General features: G+C 46.8%; 1 protein-coding gene across 1 annotated transcript in view; it reads right to left on the bottom strand.

Moving 5' to 3' along the window:
* Window positions 1-859: 859 nt before the first annotated feature.
* ACCSL (1-aminocyclopropane-1-carboxylate synthase homolog (inactive) like) overlaps window positions 860-18,702 on the bottom strand; it is a gene marked incomplete at both ends in the record, with an annotated part of 46,292 nt that continues 28,449 nt past the window's right edge. Inside the window, 18 exon segments of the mRNA XM_082845009.1 lie at window positions 860-996; window positions 1,801-1,861; window positions 1,864-1,956; window positions 2,043-2,185; window positions 3,513-3,654; window positions 3,754-3,799; window positions 4,547-4,636; window positions 5,703-5,757; window positions 5,760-5,802; window positions 6,140-6,217; window positions 6,473-6,570; window positions 7,557-7,623; window positions 7,848-7,917; window positions 8,309-8,379; window positions 8,831-8,890; window positions 10,296-10,438; window positions 10,441-10,577; window positions 10,579-10,870. Coding sequence (XP_082701135.1) covers window positions 860-996; window positions 1,801-1,861; window positions 1,864-1,956; window positions 2,043-2,185; window positions 3,513-3,654; window positions 3,754-3,799; window positions 4,547-4,636; window positions 5,703-5,757; window positions 5,760-5,802; window positions 6,140-6,217; window positions 6,473-6,570; window positions 7,557-7,623; window positions 7,848-7,917; window positions 8,309-8,379; window positions 8,831-8,890; window positions 10,296-10,438; window positions 10,441-10,577; window positions 10,579-10,870 — 1,826 coding nt within the window.

The following is an 18,702-nucleotide window of genomic DNA, read 5'->3' as shown; positions in this document are numbered from 1 at the left end:
GAAAGGATCCTGTGGGACGTTGCACCCAACACCTAGAAAATGCTCCGCCAATTAGGCATCACGGTTTCCCTTCCTTTCTGATCTGCCCCAGAAGTGTTCTTCACATATAACCTGCTTTAGAATTTAAAAACTAAATTTAATTTTTAAAAATAAATTATTTATTTATTTTTGGCTGCGTTGGGTCTTTGTTGCGGTGCGCGGGCTTCTCAGTGTGGTGGCTTCTCTTGTTGCAGAGCATGGGCTGTAGGCACGCGGGCTTCAGTAGTTGTGGCACATGGGCTCAGTAGTTGTGGCTCCTGGGCTCTAGAGCGCAGGCTCAGTAGTTGTGGTGCACGGGCTTAGTTGCTCCGCGGCATGTGGGATATTCCCGGACCAGGGCTTGAACCCGTGTCCCCTGCATTGGCAGGCGGATTCTTAACCACTGCCCCACCAAGGAAGTCCTAAATTTAATTTTTAATTAAATTTTAATTAAATTTAAATTAAGTGTAATCAAAAATTTAAAAATCATCTAGCTCTCAAAAGGTGATATGAAGCACGTGAATAAGAAACAAAACAGGCCTGGAATTTACAAGAATATGGAAGTTATTAGATATCAAATATAAAAGTAAACCCATCTAAATAGGGACCCAGAGACCTCCCTTTATTCCTCTCTAGGCTTTCCCACCGGAATCGCCATAAAAGCATCTTGCACACACACAATGGCTAGAAGACTAAAAAGATGTAAAGCTTCCAAAAATGACAGATGCTCAGCTTAGGGGGGCTGATGGTAAGTCAAACGAGCTCATGCCTAGAGGAGCCCACTGTCTGTTTGGTCACAGCTCCAGGTCAGTATACCAGCCTTCCAGATCCTAGGCTGACGTCAGGACTTCCTGAGAGTGAGACTGGCTGGAGCCGCTGGCTGGGAGGTAGACACTTCCTCCTTCTTTGCATCCTCCAGTTGCTTCACTCCCCAATCTTGCCCCTGCTCCACTAGCACCTGATGGAACCGCTGAATGGCTAGAGGGTCCAAATGGGGACAGAGAACAATACTTAGTGGGTTTCTTGTAGGCCCCAGATATAGCCAGGTCCTAGTAGACCACCACAGAGCCTCTCGTTCAGGGATGCTGGACTTGAGCCGTCCCCTCTTTGGGATAGATTTCCAAGTCGACCTGCCGCATCCCCCATGGCTCTTTTTGGCTTCATCATCACAGCCCCTGCCTGCCAGTTACCTTCATGACTCAGATCAAATCTTGTCACCTAGCTGATGGCCTTGGCCTCATCATTTTCTCTCTGCCTCTAGTGGCCCTTCACTTGGTCTATTTTCCACATTAGCCCGAAAGATATTTGTGTAACATAAATGTTCTCTTATTCATTGCTATGTTCCCAGCAGGTAAAACAGTGACCTGCGTGTATTGAGATACAATAGATAAAATGAATGTCATGTTTCCATAACCTTCAGAGGAGAATCTAAACTCCACAGTATAGCATACAGGGACTTCTAGGTCATCTCCCTGTCTATCTCACCTAGGAGCCAGCAAGTCCCACATGGGCAGAGCTCCATTTCTTGAGAGCTTACAGTCCCAATGACCTGCTCAATGGCAGACACAGACCAAACACCCAAAAGGTATAATATACCTCAAGTGCCTGTCAGTTCCTGTTTACAAAGGAGCTTAAAGATATGAAAGTGGAAACAGAGGGCCTAGAAGGGCTGGAGCTATAGGCTGCTAAAGGCAAAAAAAGGACGACTCTGCTATTGCGTCATACAGGAGTGGCTGGAGCATCTTTGAAGGATGCCAGGATTGGGAGGTCAGCCCCACTCACCGCTTCTTAGCAGGAGGGGCCTAGCTGCAAAGATGAGGCGGAACCAGCCAGGATGGTTTAGACCACGAAGGTCTTGCCACGGGACAAAATCAGCTTGTTGTCCAGGAAGTGGCAATGGAGGAGCAGCTCTTCCTCAAATGTGCATGGGTCCAGGTACTGGGGAGGACAGAGGGACAAAGCTGAGCTCAAAAGCCATCAGGCAGATCTGCCCTTTAACACCTGTCTTCATTCCCAGAACTCACCTGTTTTAAGTTGATCCAGACATAGAGGCCAGAGCCATGATTGAGGAAAGGGACTTTCAATACCTTCAGTTTGTCAGTAATGTACCTGTGAGCCTCCTGCAGCCAGAAGCAATAAATGGGCAGGTACACATTGTCAACCCATTCTGGATGGGTGGAGGAAGAGGGCTGTCACACGTCTCAGGGCTAAGATCTGCCAGAGGCTTCCTGACAAGATGCTCCCTACCTGGGCTCCATGCCTGCCGATTCTATCCAAGCCTGACTGTATTATATTTGAGCTGACTTATACCCAACACACCCATTTCCACTAGGTAGGCGGAGACATTGGGCTTCTCAATAATTGTGTAGGAAAGTTCTGTTTGAGTTTACACCCTTGAGGCAAGAAGTTGAGGTGTCCCCTAAATGGGGTTGATGCTTCTGTTGTCAACTGGGCAAGTAGCAGGTACTCATAGCTCCCTTACTTCCTGCCTTAGACCCTAACAAATGGACGTTGAAGAACCTCGTCGTCGTGCTTGGGGATGATCTTAGCCCAACTATCCTCAGCATCGGCAGCACTTTAGAACCACTTGGGAAGCTTTTAAAAGGCCTGATGGCCCGGGTTATATCCCCAGACATCTAAATCAAAATCTTCACGGATACAGGCTACACATCAGTACTTAAACTTCCCAGGTAATTCCCATGTGCGTCCAAGACTGAGAACCAGCGTTCAAGGAGCTGGGAATCTGGTTTCTACCAAACTATTAGAGGGCCTGGCACCACGCAGGGAGGCATCCAGCTGGATTTCTCCTACCTACCCCTTTCTCCACCCAAAGCTGAAAGCAAATTGTTTTCTAAACCAGATCATCTGATTACATTAGTTTGTTTCATTATATCTCTGCTTTTAATTTAAATCCTCGGGCCTGGCATCTGCTGTATTACAGGGAATTTTAAAAAGGAGCCCTTATACCATGGCATAAAAGGGGGGAAATTCCCTCTGAAGCCAGCATTCACTTAAGATCCAAGGGGAAGGTGAATTCAGGTGCCATAGATGTAGCCACACCAACTTGCCCAAATGGCAGCTCTCCTTTGGCCACACTGGAAGATGAAGTTAAATCATATTCGAGGAATCAGGGTGTCCCTTTGTAATCTTTGCCTGAAGCAAGCCAGCTTTGGGGGAGGGAAAATTGACCTTTACATAAAGACTCATTTCTGAAGTTCCCACCTTTAAGTCCTAGAGTACAGTTGATGATCCCCTTTCCAAGCAGAGCACGAGCTACCAGATGGCCAGTGTTTTAGACCAGCACCTCCATCTTCTGTCAACACCCGGCTGCATCATCTGAGCTACAGCCTGCCCTCCTGTAAACTTCCTGTCCTGCCACTGTTAAACCCAAGACAGTGAACAGGGTCTCACTGTATTGAAGGCATGTCAGAGGCCCAAGCAGACCCAGGAATTCCCCGTGGCCACGAGGTCTGGCCCTGAACAGGGCTCAGTACCTCTGTCCTGGAGCAGCTGACACAGCTTGTATTGGGTGACACCAGAGATGCTGTGGATGTAGCCAAAGGAGCTCACGGCAGAGGCCACCTCCCTGTTGCGGGTGTACAGAGTGCCAAAGCGGAAGCCAGAGATGCCGAAATCCTAGAGGAAGAGAAGTAGGGAAGGAAATACCCAGTTGGTCTGCCTTCTGCTCCTGGATCGACTTCCTTCCCTACCCAAGGACAGGCAGCAGGGACTCACTTTACTGGTGCCCCAGATCACATGGGTCTTGTTGGGGTCAGGCAAACTGGAGAGGAGAGAGTACAGTCAAGATTATGGAGAAATATTTGAAGGATGAAGACTTGGGGTCTATGAAGGGAAGGTGAAAGTGGCCTTGAGGGCCTTCCTAGACAGAAGGGCCTATGGGACCCACAGTCAAGAAACAGCTGCCCCAGTTAAGCCAGGAAGTCAACAAAAGGTATCCTCGTGGAACCAGATGGGACAGCTCTCAAGTGCCCACTGAATGAAGTCCAGGGCCCGCAGCCTGGCTCGGGGTCTTCCCACAGCTGGTCCAAAGCCACCTTCAGTTGGCTCCTACACAAGTGGGCCACCCCCCATTTCTAAAATGTGTTCACCTATTTCTTACTGCCCCGCATTTGGCGAAGCTCTTCCTTCCTCCAGGCACGCTCTTCTCTTGCTTTGCCTGCCGCATCCTATCCTAGGGCCGAATACTACCCTCAAGAAAGTTCTGCTCTATTTCTATTCTTTCCCTGTGCCCTACTTCTCAAGAAGTTCCTACCCTGACCTTCTGGAGGGCTTCAACTTGACTTTTGACAATGCATATGCTACCTCTCCCTCAAGTTATCTCATGTACAAAATGGCGTTTGGAGAAGACACTTGGGAGGAAAGATGATGCTTTGCTCACTTTCACACTCCCAGTGGCTCTGAGCTCAGTTCCTGGCATGCAGCCAATTAAGTTGATGGCCCATGGACTCACCCTGCAAAGTAGGAACTTCATGGTTCTCATTCCCAATTCCAGCCAAGACCAACCTACCTCTCCAGGCTCAGAACACTATGGAATGGGATGGCTTCATCAAACACAGACAGCATGTAAATCTCATCTATAATCACATGTAGGTTGTACCTGTAGGTTGGGTGAAAGAGGGAGGACGATATCCAGGTTCTCCCCAATTGTTAGCTTGCTTCGTTTGATGGTCCTCTCTAGACACAGATCAGACACTCCTACTGCCCCAGCAGCCCATCCAACCCTTCCAGGAGGTGTGGCAACGTAGAAGAGGGTCTCTCCTTCACCAGAGAGGACCTTTCACCCTGACTTGGGGATACTAGGAAGGAAGAGAACCCAAAAGACATGCATGAGAACATTCAACCTCACGCTTCAACCATCAAGCAGAGACTAGTGGGAAGGGACTGGGCATCCCAGAGAGGTCTCTTCTGGTACAGTCAGGATCTGCCACCCAAGATCTGAATCAAATAGGTTTATAAAGCAGGCTAAGTGCTCATGTGCCTCATCTCCTTTATTCTCCCAACAGCCCTTTGAAGCAGTACTGTTAGCTCTATTTCACAGAAAGAAACTAAGTTTCTGAGACAGAAAGTTAATTCCCTCAGCTAGCAGATGTTAGAGCTGGAGTGTAGACCTCCCCCAGCATTCTTCCTCTTATCCCTTGCCCTGCCATTAATTGGTCTGGATACGTTATGAAGTTTGAATAAGGGTTTCTTCTAGATAGAAGAAGATTATCTACCCTCAGAGGGCTATTTCCAGACTTCAGAGATAACATGTTAACATGCTCTTAGAAATGAGACATGAAAGTTCTACAGGGACTCATCTTCACCCCACAAGGTCTGAGAGGCTGTCTTCCTCGGCACCTCAAGCCAAGTAGTTTGGGAAATGGATGCGGGAAGAAAGTGCTTATGCTACAAGAGGTGGAAAAGCAACAGAACTATATGATGACTGTTATGTAGGTATGTGCACATGGACAAAGGCTAGAAAGGAAATGGCACAGTTTGAAGTAGTGAGCAGGTGGGTGCATTTTCCTTCATTTCAATTTCAGTTAGCTGTCCGTAATGTCACAAAGTATACCACGCAGTAAGAATATTTAGGGTATATTATTTCTGGTTCTGACTCCTTGACTACGAGTGATTGGAACCCTTCTTACAGACTTCATCTAGTCTCAAGGGGGTAGAACTCATACTTCTTGGCAAATTCCAGATATTCCATCACTGAGTCTCGGGAGTAGAAGTCTCCAGAGGATTCTGATGGTTAATTAGCACAAGGCCTCTGACCTTTTTCTCCTAAAAAGAAGCAAACGTAACCAAGTGAACACAAGTCCTTCACATCGACATCAGGTCCAGCCAAAGATCAGGTTAGGGCACCGAGTATCGAGCACCTAATTGAGACCTCAGTGGGCTCTCGGAGGAGCAACTATCATATTTTTGCCCACAGAGGGGATCAGGAAGGAGTTCTGGGGGCCGCCATAGCCAGGGCTCCTCGGGTGACGTGCCCTGGGACACTATCTGTTTTGAAGAAGGTGCCCACAGCGCCTCGCTGAACAAGTTATACCAGAGTGTCCACACTCAGTCCCTTTCTGGGGTGGCAGTGCCCACCCTGAAGACCTTGTTCTCTCCTGACCTCAATCTTAGCCCCGAGCAGGGCTTGCTCTAGCTTGTCCACAGTGAGCTGGAATGGATAGGCGCTCGCCTCAGTGACCTGGAAGACAAACACGGCCTGAGAACCACCTGTTTGGAAGCTTCCAAGCCTTGATTCCTCACTCCTATAAACCGTGAACAATCCTTTACCTTCATACCCAGGGCACTAGTCCCACATACCCTCTTTGCCCGATTTCTCCATCCTTCTCCCATAATTTATGTAGGAGAAAAGCGAGAACCCCCTACACCTTGGAAATGCCCCAAGATCATTCCATCGCCTGGGTGGGCTGAGCAAGGGAAGGGGCCCCTCACTGACCTGGCTCTCCACGTGGACAGGAACCAGTTCAACTTTCGCATAGAGGTGAGTACTAAAGAGAAAGCCACCATAGGAGGGGGTGGGGACCAGAAAGGCCTCTGGAAGCAGAGAGACAGAGCTGTTAGTCCAGGGTCTCCCAGTCAGAACGTGCCAGGACCCTCAGACCAGCAGCAACGCTACACTCAGAGAAGGGTAGTTGGGTAATCCCTCCTACTTAGGGATGAATGATTTGGGGCACAGCCTCTATAAAAGTAACCCACTCTTCTAAACATTATTTGGGGAAACAACACTCAAGTCTCTTCTTTGCAGGTACACTAGAGGAGAAAGGAAAGAATACTGCTATAAGTGACTTGGAATCCCGGGACTCAAGCCAGGCTTGCTAGCAGGTAGAACACGGGTCATCAGCAAGTCTTGTCAGCTCCATACCGACACTGGAGGCTGAGGTCCACGCACAGGGAGGGCTCTCATCTCTCTACATGGCTCAGGTCATGTGACCCTGGTGATCTCATGAGTTCTTTTCTTCCTGTCCATTCGGCCTCATTAATGGGCTAATCAAGGACCCACCCCTTCAAGTGAAATGGTCGTCTCGGTAACGAGTCTCCCATACAGTAGGTTCATCAAGAAATCTGAGATTCTTATTTCAGATTGTGAGGAGGCATCGTTAAGAAGGAGACTGAGAACAAATCTCTCAAGCTTTATTTGGTCCAGAACTCAGTTTTTGATTTTGGTGTTTTTGTTTGTTTTTTGAGGAGATGGAGATCTATATTGTCTAGTTTACTAGGGCTGTCTGGATTGGAGCTGAGACCAAAAGTCCAACTAATACTGTAATGAGTTGGCTCCCGTTGTCACCATCCCTGGGGCAGACCTCCTTGAGGACTGTCACATGTCCATATTAAATGGGAATCCAAATCCCTCACCCCAGCACAAAGAGTAGGAAGACGTTCTAACCAGTGCAGGAAGCACCCCAGTTCTTTAGGGGAAAGGCCTTCAGTCAAGCTGCTCTTCTCCCCCAAGGCCCAGTGCCCATGCACTCATGCCCACATGCTGCTATTTCCCTGAGGGAACGCAGAGCCCACTGACTTACCACCTGGGTCACACAGAACCATGGCTAGTCCGGAGAAGACAGAGGAGCAGCCGTTTAGAACGACCACCTGAAGAAGATACACAGAAGGCAGAAGTCGAAAACCAATCCTCACGTAAGAGGGATAGTTCCCCCGTCTCTCTCCGCCTGGGAGGACAGACATGAGGAGTCTCCTCAGCTAGGACCCATTGGCCTTCACTCTGCCCCAGCTCTGAGGGGCTGTGCTGGAAAGGCAGAGAGGCCCCCAAGAATATGGTCTTTCCCCAGGGTGGCAAGAAGGCTGGAAAGAGACTCATTTTCTGGGTCAAGGTGGGCAGGTGCCTTACAGTCGGAGGTCAGGAACCGGGCTACTTCTTTCCGCAGGCTGTGGACAGACCCAGAGAGACCTGTGTTTCCCAGGCCTGCCTGTGGGCTTTCCCCATAGTCTAGACTTGGGTCTTTTTGAAAGAGCAAAGCATCCAACCTCAGGGTCCTTACAGGGTTAACAGGGGACTGAGGCTCTCAACTCCCCAGGCGACACAGATATTAACTGTAAGAGTTTGGACAAGAACTTGGGCCTTTTGAATTATAGGGCAGTGCTATCTCTATGATACCCGCCTGCCTCCTATGATATTCTGGGCTAGGCATTTTCTAGAAGTCATTGTCCCCCAAAATAGGTAGGCACCCAGCAGAGAATCTGGCACCTTGAGTCCTTCCCTGGATGAGGACAGGTGCCTGTGGACCAGAAGACCCCAGCTCTGTAAGGGGCTACTTACTATGGTTGCCCTCTCCAATCAGGATACTGCAGTAGGTCTTCATCAATGTACAGCATGTCAGTCCGAGTCAACTGTTGACAAATAGAGCATGAGCCCAGCCAGACCAGGGATGCCCAAGAAGTTTCAGCCTGCTCCTAGGACGCATATGGGTGTTTGCCCTGCAACACAGGGCCTCCCAGAAGGAAATGGGCATATATGCTTCATGTTCCCTGGTGAACGGAGGCTTCAATCTTCTTGTCAAAGATTATACAAATAGCTATCCACTGGGAAGTGTCTGACAACTTCCCCAACCCTACATTTGATCCGGAGGCTCCCTTAGCAGCTTACCCATCATATATCCATCCAGAGAACACCTCCCAACACAGCCCAACCAGGAGGTTGGATGCGCTATTCTAGAAGCTATTTCCCCACTCCCTTCCCCAAACTTCTAAGTCTTATTCCTGTATCTACAACATGCCAAAGAACATTCTAGGGGGCCTGGGCCTGAAGGTGGGTCCCAGCACACGCTGGAACATGGCTTACCCTTTCAGCCAGCAGATCAATACAGATCTTCTTCTCACTGGTACCAAGGTTGATGTAGCCCTGGAGATGGAAGGAATCTAAGGTCAGTCCTCTTGCCCTGCCCTACATGGACGCCTTTAACCAGGTCACAAGTACTTAAGCTGGACAAGCCCAGATGGGGGTCTCCCTGCTCCAAGAGGCAATGCAATCCATGTTTGACAACTTTAATATTAGATAAAATTCTACAAACCCTAAAGATCTCACAGCTTGCAAGTTTCCTTCTTTCGAGCCATTTATTGGGTTGGCCAAAAAGTTTGTTTGGTTAATGAATATGGTGTTCAATAAAGTTCTTGGTGAAAATGAAAGATGTCTTTTATTTTTACTTAAAACCAAATGAACTTTTTGGCCAGCCCAATAGATAATAATAGTTGTATTATGTACCAGCTATCATTCATTGAGCTCCTATGTTCTAGACACTAGACTAAGTGCTTCCTGTGAATTGCCTTCATTCTCACAACTCCTGAGAATAAAGCTCTATTCTGATCTCGACTTAAAGAGCGTGAAGCCCAGAAATGTTGAATAAACTACTAGCCATGTGACCTTGGTGATGGGCAGAATTCCACCTGACTGGCCCCAGAGCCTGGATCCTTAGCCAGCACAGGCCCTGCGTGTATCCATCTCTGCTATTTCCACTTCCATGGATGGACCCTTCAAGTTACTGGAAGAGGTATGACCCCTCAGAGGCCAGTGGGGATACCTGCCTCTCTTGGCCCCCAGAAAAGCAGACAGCCACCAGACACACGTCACTTAGATGGGAACAGAAGGAAAGGTGTGGCTCGTGTGGTCCTCCGCCCTCTGGCTGGAGAGCTGCTGTGAACCTCCCTTGCTGGGAGCATCCTCCTGCTCCCACCACCATTAGGATGACATCCTAACATCTCACAATGGCCTGATCCCATCCATACCTCTGTCACAGTGCTCACTGTCCCTTCTCAAGCCACATGGGTCTCCTTGTCCAATCACTCCAAGCCCTTCCCACCTTAAAGCTTTCACACATGCTGTTCTTCTTGCCTGGAGGACCCCCACCCCGACTTCCACCACATGGCTGGCTTATTCAACCTTTAAAACATCCTCCCTGACCACCCAAAGCAGGCATCCCCTTAGCGCTCTTGCAAACATTATTCACATTCATTTCCCCAATGGCCGACGATATCCATCACCAGACTGAGTTCCATGAGGGTAGGTTCACTTACCACAGTGACCAGAGTGACTCCTAGTGGGTAAGAGCTGGGACAGGAGGGGAAACCAGACCCAGCTTGTCAACTTTCTTGGCCACATCACCTTACTTCCGTGCCCATCCCCTTACCTATAGAAGAAAATAGTGCCTACTTCATGGGGCTGGAAGAGTCAGTGAGAGTGCACAGTACGTGACACGGGACTCAGTAAATCCTAGTGATGGGGCCCCTAGAGTATGTCTCCCCATCCTCACCAGGGTGTTCTCGTCCTTGTGGTATTTGTTTCCTTGGTAGGTGTAGTCCTGGAAGCTGGAGTGGTATAAGGCAGAGATGTCAATCCCACGGTTGGACAGGTCATAGCTGATAAGTGTATCTTCAAAATCACTCCATTGGTAAACATCTGGCAAGTCTGCCTGGATGATTGGGCCTGCTGCCCACCTCCGACATCGACCCTAGAGTCCATGGAAGCGTCATGTGGTTGGAAGCTCCGGTCACCTGTGGCCCCAGACTGCAGGTAGTGGAGCATCTGGAACATTGTGACCCAGGAAGGCCTCCTGGTCCCTGACGGCCTGATTGTGCCTCTGCTTCTCCAGCGCTAGGTCCTGCTGCTGGTGCCTGGTCATCAGCTGCGTGATGTTATCCTCCACCGTCTGCCGCAAGGACAGCACCATCTCCATCAGCTGGGTGTGGATGCTACGGTTTCCGAGGGCCTGGTCCCTCATCTGGCCGTAGGGCATGGAGGGCATGTCTGATGGGCCACTCATACTCTGGGTATTCCTATTGGCCTCAGCAGGCTGGCTGGAACCTGCAGAGAAAGAGAGTCCATGCGCTGCAGCAAAGGTCTGGGCCTGATCTCAGGCTGGTCGCTAGTTCCTCCTACCTCCACACCTTGGTTGTAGGCCCAAATGAATTCAGGAAGAGTTACCTGCTCATTCAAGGGCAATGCCTAAGTGGCCCCAACCCCAGATATTGGAGCGCTGTACATAAATGTCATTAACATATGTTCTGGGGAAGAGCCTTAGGGCCCACTTAGAGAAAAAGGGGAAACTGAACAGGTAGACTGTGGATTCTTCAAGCAGAGCAATTCCTGCTCTGTAGAGTTCTAAGTAAGAAAAGGGATTCTGCTGCTAAAAATGAAAACACCAAACCAAAACGCTGAATAAGTCATTCTGCTGGAATAGGGGTAAGTAAACTACTGCCCAAGGGCCAAACCAGCCTTCCATTTGTTTTTGTAAATAAAGTTTTATTGGAACACAGCTGTGTTTGCTTGTTTATATATTATCTATAGCTGCTTTTGTACTTTAACGGCAGAGTTGAATAGTTGTGACACAGACCACATGGCTCACAAGGACTAATATATTTACTATCTGGCCTGTTACAGAAGACATTTGCCAGCTCTTGTTCTAGAACGTCAGCCCTTCTTTTTGCCATTTTCCCCAAGTTGGCCGTACCAGATGTTCAAAGCTCCTACTTTGTGTTACTTCCTGTAAATGCCTTCAACCTGCTCACGGTGACAGCTGCCTTGGACTTCCATCACCAGTAACCATGGTCGAGATACATGGTTCTCGAACTTTAAAGTCCACCAGAATCACTTAGAAGGTTTGTGAGGATACAAATGGCTAGTCCTCATCACTGTACTTTGTTTCAGGAGGTCTGGGGTGGGGCCTAAGAATTTGCAGTTTTAACGAAGTTCCTAGGACTATACTTTCCGAACCTCTAACTATTCAGACCAACCTTCTGTCTGAAAAGAAGTCAAAATGCTGGATAAGACTTGAGAAACACCTTTATAAAGCCTCAAAGAGTAAAAAAAAATCAGATATTAAGAAGCCAGGAGGTAAGAAAATTTGAGGCTGACAGTTGCCTCTAATTCATTATAAGACAATCCTCATATGCCCAGTCACTGAGACCTCTTTTTCTAAGAATCTAGACTTACACATCTCCCACCAAATGCCATCTTCTAAGTTCTTTTTCTATGTTACATCCCTTACATTCCCCCCACATATACAAAACCTTGTTACTTCTTTTACCAGTTTGTGGCACCAGCATTTCAAAGTACTAGACACTCCGCCCAACCTCTCCAAACCATCCTTGGTCTGCCTGTGATGTTCCCATCGCAACCTATACTTCTATGTGATGACGCTTAATTTTGTTACTTGTTCAGTATCTGCCCAGGTCAGACTTCGTCATCACATCCTTAGCACAGTGCCTGGCACATAGGTAACTATTGGGAGAGGCATAACCACAAGGATGTGGCCGAGTCAGTAAAGAGATGAACCATGACTGAAGACTTTAAGCTATGGAAGACAGAGCAACAGCCAGATGAAGCCATAGGACAAAGGGGTACCAAGTCTTGACTTAGGATGTCAACATTTCATCAACAGTGATACAAAGAACTTTACTTACCACTTTTAGAAACATACTTAGAAAGAAATTGAACAAATATAAGCTCCTATTCCCAGACTCACCCTTTGTTTCACAAGCAAAAGCTTTGCTCTGGCCCAAGCTCCATCCCCTAGAAGTAAGAGGGTCATTTCAACGGGGCTCTCAACTCTGGAGGTGAGTAGGTTCCTTTGTTTTTGCCTTCCAAAAGGTGGTACCCATCATCCTTATTGGTCTTGATCAGTGCCTGTGGGAAGGGCCAAGATGGTGGAGATGACCTCCCTTCTATGGGCAAGAAGCTGTCACCAGGGCACTTCTGCTTTCTCCCAGGCCTGGGATGTCACATATGGAGTGTGTTTGTTCTGTTTTACCTTAATAATAATATCAAAGATGTGACAGCTCCATAGAGCAGCACATGGGCCCAGGATTTAAGTTATTCCAGGTCAAGCTGGATTAGGGAGTCTCTTGGACTTCTTATCCTGGAAGTCCTTGCTGTTACCAAGGTCTCACTACTCTGTCCCATCCACCCAGCCCTCAGCCAGGGACTCCAGGTTCACAGGAAACAGGGATCAGGATGGGGCAGGGAAGCTGGAGGCCAGGTGGCCCAACAAGCCATTGGAGGAGGGAGGCTGTTTAAAGAAGGTGGAATGAGAACCTCTCCAGGTGGGCTTAAGGAGCAGAAAGTGGGGCCAAGGCAAGGAACTGCAAAAAGTGTATTTTCCTGGTAAATGTTTTTTCTGATAAGGAACTGAGTATGTTGCAAGGCCAGGGGGAAAACCTAGAAGATGGACCTCTGCCAAAACTTGCCTTTTCCACAGGAAAAGTCTATTGTAATGATGTTGTTCCACAAAGGCCATAATGTCCTTAGATCTCAGCCCTAAGCTGTCTGGCTAAGTCTTTTTGGCTACATCCTTGGTTTCAGTATTTCTCATCCTTCAACCATCTACCTCCCAAACCACACTCAGGGCCCTTCTATAGAAGCAGCATCTCAGAACCAGCCCAGCTGGTGCCCTCTGATAAGAGCTGAAAGATCTAAAACAGTAGAAACTGGGAATGGGGAAAGAACATGGGAAGTGAACTAGGAACAAGCTTGTCTCCTGTTCATTTGGGATGCCAGTACCTGGGTATACCATTTATACCAGGATACTTCTGTGTCTTTTTTTAGTGCCCTACAAGCCCTTCTAGCTCTATCTTGCCCTTTGGCCTTCCTTCCCCTTGCCATGCACCAGCCTCCCCTGGAGTCTCAGTACTCTAACCTAATTAAGATTCTTCCTTTTCAATGTAGTAATTATGATAAAGATTGTCGAGTCTTCTTTATGTGCATGGGAAGCAAGGTGTTTGGGGATACAGATGCCTAAATACAAGTTGCAAAACTGAAAACTCAGGTAAAAGCAGCCTGGAGAAGCCCAGATTCTATTCTGTAGTTGCAACTCAACAACTGTAGGATGTTGGAAGAATTATCTCCCCTGGGTATCAGTTACTCATGTAAGATGAGAAGGTACTTACCCCAGTTGGAGGTAAAATTGGAGCTCAGTGAAGACAAGGAACTTCTAGTGTCCCATAGTAGAGCCAGGATTTAAACCTAAGCCCTCTGACTTTAGCCCAGAACTCCTAGAAAAAGAGTGAACTGGCAGAAAACCAGCACCTACACAGACTACAGCCTGACTTCACATCACATGATGCCCCAGAAGTCTCAAGTTCTGACGTTGGATTAACTTCATCCAACAATATTGTCATCCTGTACTGTTGGTGACTCAAAGTCCCTGGGCAGAAGCAAACAAGTACTCTGGAAGCAGTATACTTTAGATTTTAGATTTCTCAAAAAGGATAATTCTTCAAATACAGTGTCGAGCACACAGAAAATCCAGACACATGAATAAACAGCATGAGCTAAAACCAGCACAGACAACAAAGACCAACTGGACTTGAGGTACTAGGAGTAGATTGTAAAATAATTGCTTTTCTGTTCAAGGAGACAAAACCCAAGCCTGAAAGTTGACAAAAATTAGAAGTTACTTAAATGACAGATTTAAAGAAAACGGGAGATTCTAGATCTCCTGTTGTTAAAATACAATGATCAAAAATTTTAAACCTCAGTGGAAGGGTTTAATGGCATATTAGATACAACTAAAGAGAAAATTAGTGACCTGGGAAAAGAGGCTGAAGAAACTTTCTAGAGTGTGGCATGAAGACACAAAAGAAAGACAAAAGATATAAAATCTAAAATATACATACACATATACACATTCGCTTGGAGTCCCAAAGGAAGAGAAAATGGGGCAGAAGAGAAGCAATTTGAATAAGATGTTTTATCAGTGCCAAATAACCAGACACCAAAGCATGGCTTCAAGAAGCCCAACAAGTGCAAATTAGGATAAATATATATATATATATATATATATATATATATGTATATATATATATATCACGGTGAAGCTACAAAAAAAAAAAAAAGACATCATGGTGAAGCTACAAAAAAACAAGACAAACACTTTGAAAGCAGCCAAGCAAAAAAGAAACAGTTATCTTAAAAGGAATAATAGACCAAAAGCTGGTGTTAGCAACAGCAGACACCTGAAGATAGTGAAATGCTATTTTCAATATACTGAAAGGTAATAACTCCCAACCTAGAATCTTGTAGCCATCACAAGATCAACATTTCAATAGGTAGTACCAATTTCTCCCCCTAGAGGGGCTGGATTTACTGCAGAGGACACTACTAATCAGAGCAAGTAGGTTTGCCTTTAAAAGCTAAAACCAACTGAGTGATAGAGAGCAGACAAGGTACATACAGTACAGTTCTACTCACAGAACAGGCAAAAGTAATCGGTAGTGATAGAAATCAGAACAGTGGCTCCCTGGACAGGAGGTTGGGAAACTGACTGTAATGGGGTGGAGGAACTTTCTGGGGAGATGACATGACCTATATCTTGATAGGGTGATGGTTACACAGCTATAGCCATTTGTCAAAGCTCAAAGTGTACACTTACGAATTTTACTATATATAAGTAGGTTTTTAAAATGCAGCTGTAGCTAATTTAAGGCTCTATTAGACTATAAATAGCTAAATGAGTTCATTTCCAATGCTAGCCCTTCAAGTGTAAAGACCAGTATGGGAACAGGCCCCAAGTATACAGAGGGATATTTGCATAATTAATTTACAGTAGAAAAAAATGAAAAGACAGTTCTTGAGAGAGAGAGAGAATGCAAGCAGAAGCTAACTTAGTCAAGAAAAACAGGAGAAAGCACGTGCATGGAAATAAGATGAACTAAAGAGTATCTTGAACTATTCTAATGGATATGCCTAAGTCCGGAAGAAATGGATAATTCAGTTTAAAATGTATTATAGCTTATTATTCCTAATTCCAGATAAGAAATAAAATCTAAACAAATCAGTTTCCATAGAAGTTATCAAAGAGCTAGCTCCCTTAAAAAGTATCTGGCCCAGGGCTTCCCTGGTGGCGCAGTGGTTGAGAGTCCGCCTGGCGATGCAGGGGACGCGGGTTCGTGCCCCGGTCTGGGAAGATCCCACATGCCGTGGCGCGGTTGGGCCCGTGAGCCATGGCCCCTGAGCCTGCGCGTCCAGAGGCTGTGCCCCTCAGCAGGAGAGGCCGCAACAGTGAGAGGCCCGCGTATGGCAAAAAAAAAAAAAAAAGTATCTGGCCCAGAGGGTCTCATAAGGAAATTCTACCATGTACTTAAAGGAGAATACTATTCCAGTGCTATTAAACTGTTCTAGAAAAAAGGAAAAGCATCCACATTTCATAATCAAATAAACAGTGATATGTAGATTTGATGATGTTTATATGAAGAACTATGGACAAATCTCACCTATGATTAGGTTATTAATACTTAGAAGACAAATAGCACCTAACAAGCAGAATCCATCAGCATAACAAAATAACCACGTGGGGTCATACTGAGAATGGAAGGACAGCTCAATTCTATGATTTATAGTAACTTTTCATTAATAGATCCTAAGGGGATAAAAGTCACTTGATCTATAGATGCTATGGAGACATCTGACAGAATTAGATACCCATTCTTTTTTTTTTTTTTTTTTTTTTTTTTTTTTTTGCGGTATGTGGGCCTCTCACTGTTGTGGCCTCTCCCATTGCGGAGCACAGGCTCCGGACGCGCAGGCTCAGTGGCCATGGCTCACGGGCCCAGCCGCTCCGCAGCATGTGTGATACTCCCGGACCAGGGCACGAACCCGCGTCCTCTGCATTGGCAGGTGGACTCTTCAACCACTGTGCCACCAGGGAAGCCCAGATACCCGTTCTTGAGTTAGACAACTTGATGCCATGAATGCCTACCTCTTTAACTAAGACATCTCTCAGCCAAAAAGCCATCCTCCTACTCAATCTAGAAACTGAAGGGTTTGAATTCATGAACAAGAGCTAAGGCTGCCCGTGATCACTGTGAAATATCTAACATTGTACCAGAGGTCTCGGCCAGAAGTATTGAGCAAGGAAAGAAATTAGAGTTAAAAATAGGGAATCTGGATGATTGCTATCTACAGATTCCTACTGTCTACCTGGAAGACGCAAAAGAATTAACAGACGTTCTACAAGAGAATTGAGTATAGTTATAGGCTAGGGCCCCAATTCATCCTTTGGTAAATACAGTTTTATGGGGATGCAGCTACACCCATGTTGCATATATATGCTGACCAGACTTCGGTAGTGAACACTAGACCAGCACTTTCAACCGGGGGCACTCACCTAATGAGTGAGCCTAGCACTGCCTGGAACCCCCAACCACATGCAGCTTCATTTTCCTTTAATCCTAGAGGTGTTATCCCCAACTTTCAGATGGGGTGAATGAGGACATAATAATAGTCTGTTGAATTTAATGCAGCCCCCCTACACACCCAGAATGAGTATGAACAGTGTAAGCTATTTTGGGGGTCACAGTCCCTCCGAAACCGCACCATTATCAACAACAACTTACACTGATTGGGTGCTGCCTTGAGCCGGGCTCTGGTCTGGATGCTTTGTATGCCCCACGTGATTTAATCCTCAGAGTCACTCCATTAGGAGGGTACCACCATTAGCCTCACTTTACAGATGAGAAAACAGAGGCTCAAAAGCAGGAGGTGAATCACACAAGCTCACACAAATAGGATGGGAAAGGGAGGCTTGAACCCCAGGCCCCACTGCCCTCTTAACTATCCCTCCCTGAGGCTTTTGCTGGAAGGGTGCGTATCCCCTCAAAGCTTGGCTTTCACTTTCAGGGATCCAGAAGCCCCCTAAGTCCATCGTTGCCCCACCCCACTGGGGGTCCAGGGGCCCAGGTAAAGCCCGGCAATGTTTGGCCTAAAGCCCCCTCTCACTCCACAGCCGCGGCTCCCGAACGAGCCACCCTGCATTTACCTCCGTCCCTGTTTTCACTCATTTCTTCTCTGGTCTAAAATCCTTATGTCTGGGCTTCCCTGGTGGCGCAGTGGTTGAGAGTCCGCCTGCCGATGCAGGGGACGCGGGTTCGTGCCCCGGTCCGGGAAGATCCCACATTCCACGGAGTGGCTGGGCCCGTGAGCCATGGCCGCTGAGCCTGCGCGTCCGGAGCCTGTGCTCCGCAACGGGAGAGGCCACAACAGTGAGAGGCCCACGTCCTGCAAAAAACCAAAACCAAAAACAAATAAAATCCTTATGTCTGATGAAATTGTCCTTAATCTTTGGGGCCCAGGACCCCTCCACCACCTCCTCCTCCCACTAGGCTTGCTTACTGCTTTGGGCCTGCATGCTCTGCTTTTAAGCCCAGATGATTTCAAGGGCGACAAGATCCACCTTGCCCTTTCCAAAGGGATCTCCCCCAGCTGCTCTCAATTACCTAAAATGGCCTTTCTTTTTAAAAAAATTTCTTTAATTTATTGCTTTACTTTTAACTGAGGTAACAATGGTTTATAACGTTATATGTTTCATGGGTACAACATTATATTTTAACGTCTGCACACACTACAGTGTGCTCACCACCAAAAGTTTAGTTTCCATCTGTCATCACACAGTTGATCCCCTTTACTCGTACCCCACCTCCACCCTTCCCCTCTAATAACCATTACTCTGTTCTCTGTGTTTGTTTAGTTTGGTTTGTTCATTTATTTTCGTGTTTTTTTTTTATATTCCACCTATGAGTGAAATCATACGGTATTTGTCTTTCTCCATCTGACTTATCTCACTTTGCATAATACCCTCAAGGTCCATCCATGTTATCACAAATGGCAAGATTTCATTTTTTTATGGCTGAGTAGTATTCCATTGTATACCTATACCAGATCTTCCT

The sequence above is a fragment of the Leucopleurus acutus genome (genome assembly GCF_964270905.1).
Source record: "Leucopleurus acutus genome assembly, chromosome: 8".
In the NCBI taxonomy this organism is placed as follows: domain Eukaryota; kingdom Metazoa; phylum Chordata; class Mammalia; order Artiodactyla; family Delphinidae; genus Leucopleurus; species Leucopleurus acutus.
The sequence above is the reverse complement of the archived record's forward strand: the minus strand, read 5'-3'. Positions and strand labels throughout refer to the sequence as shown.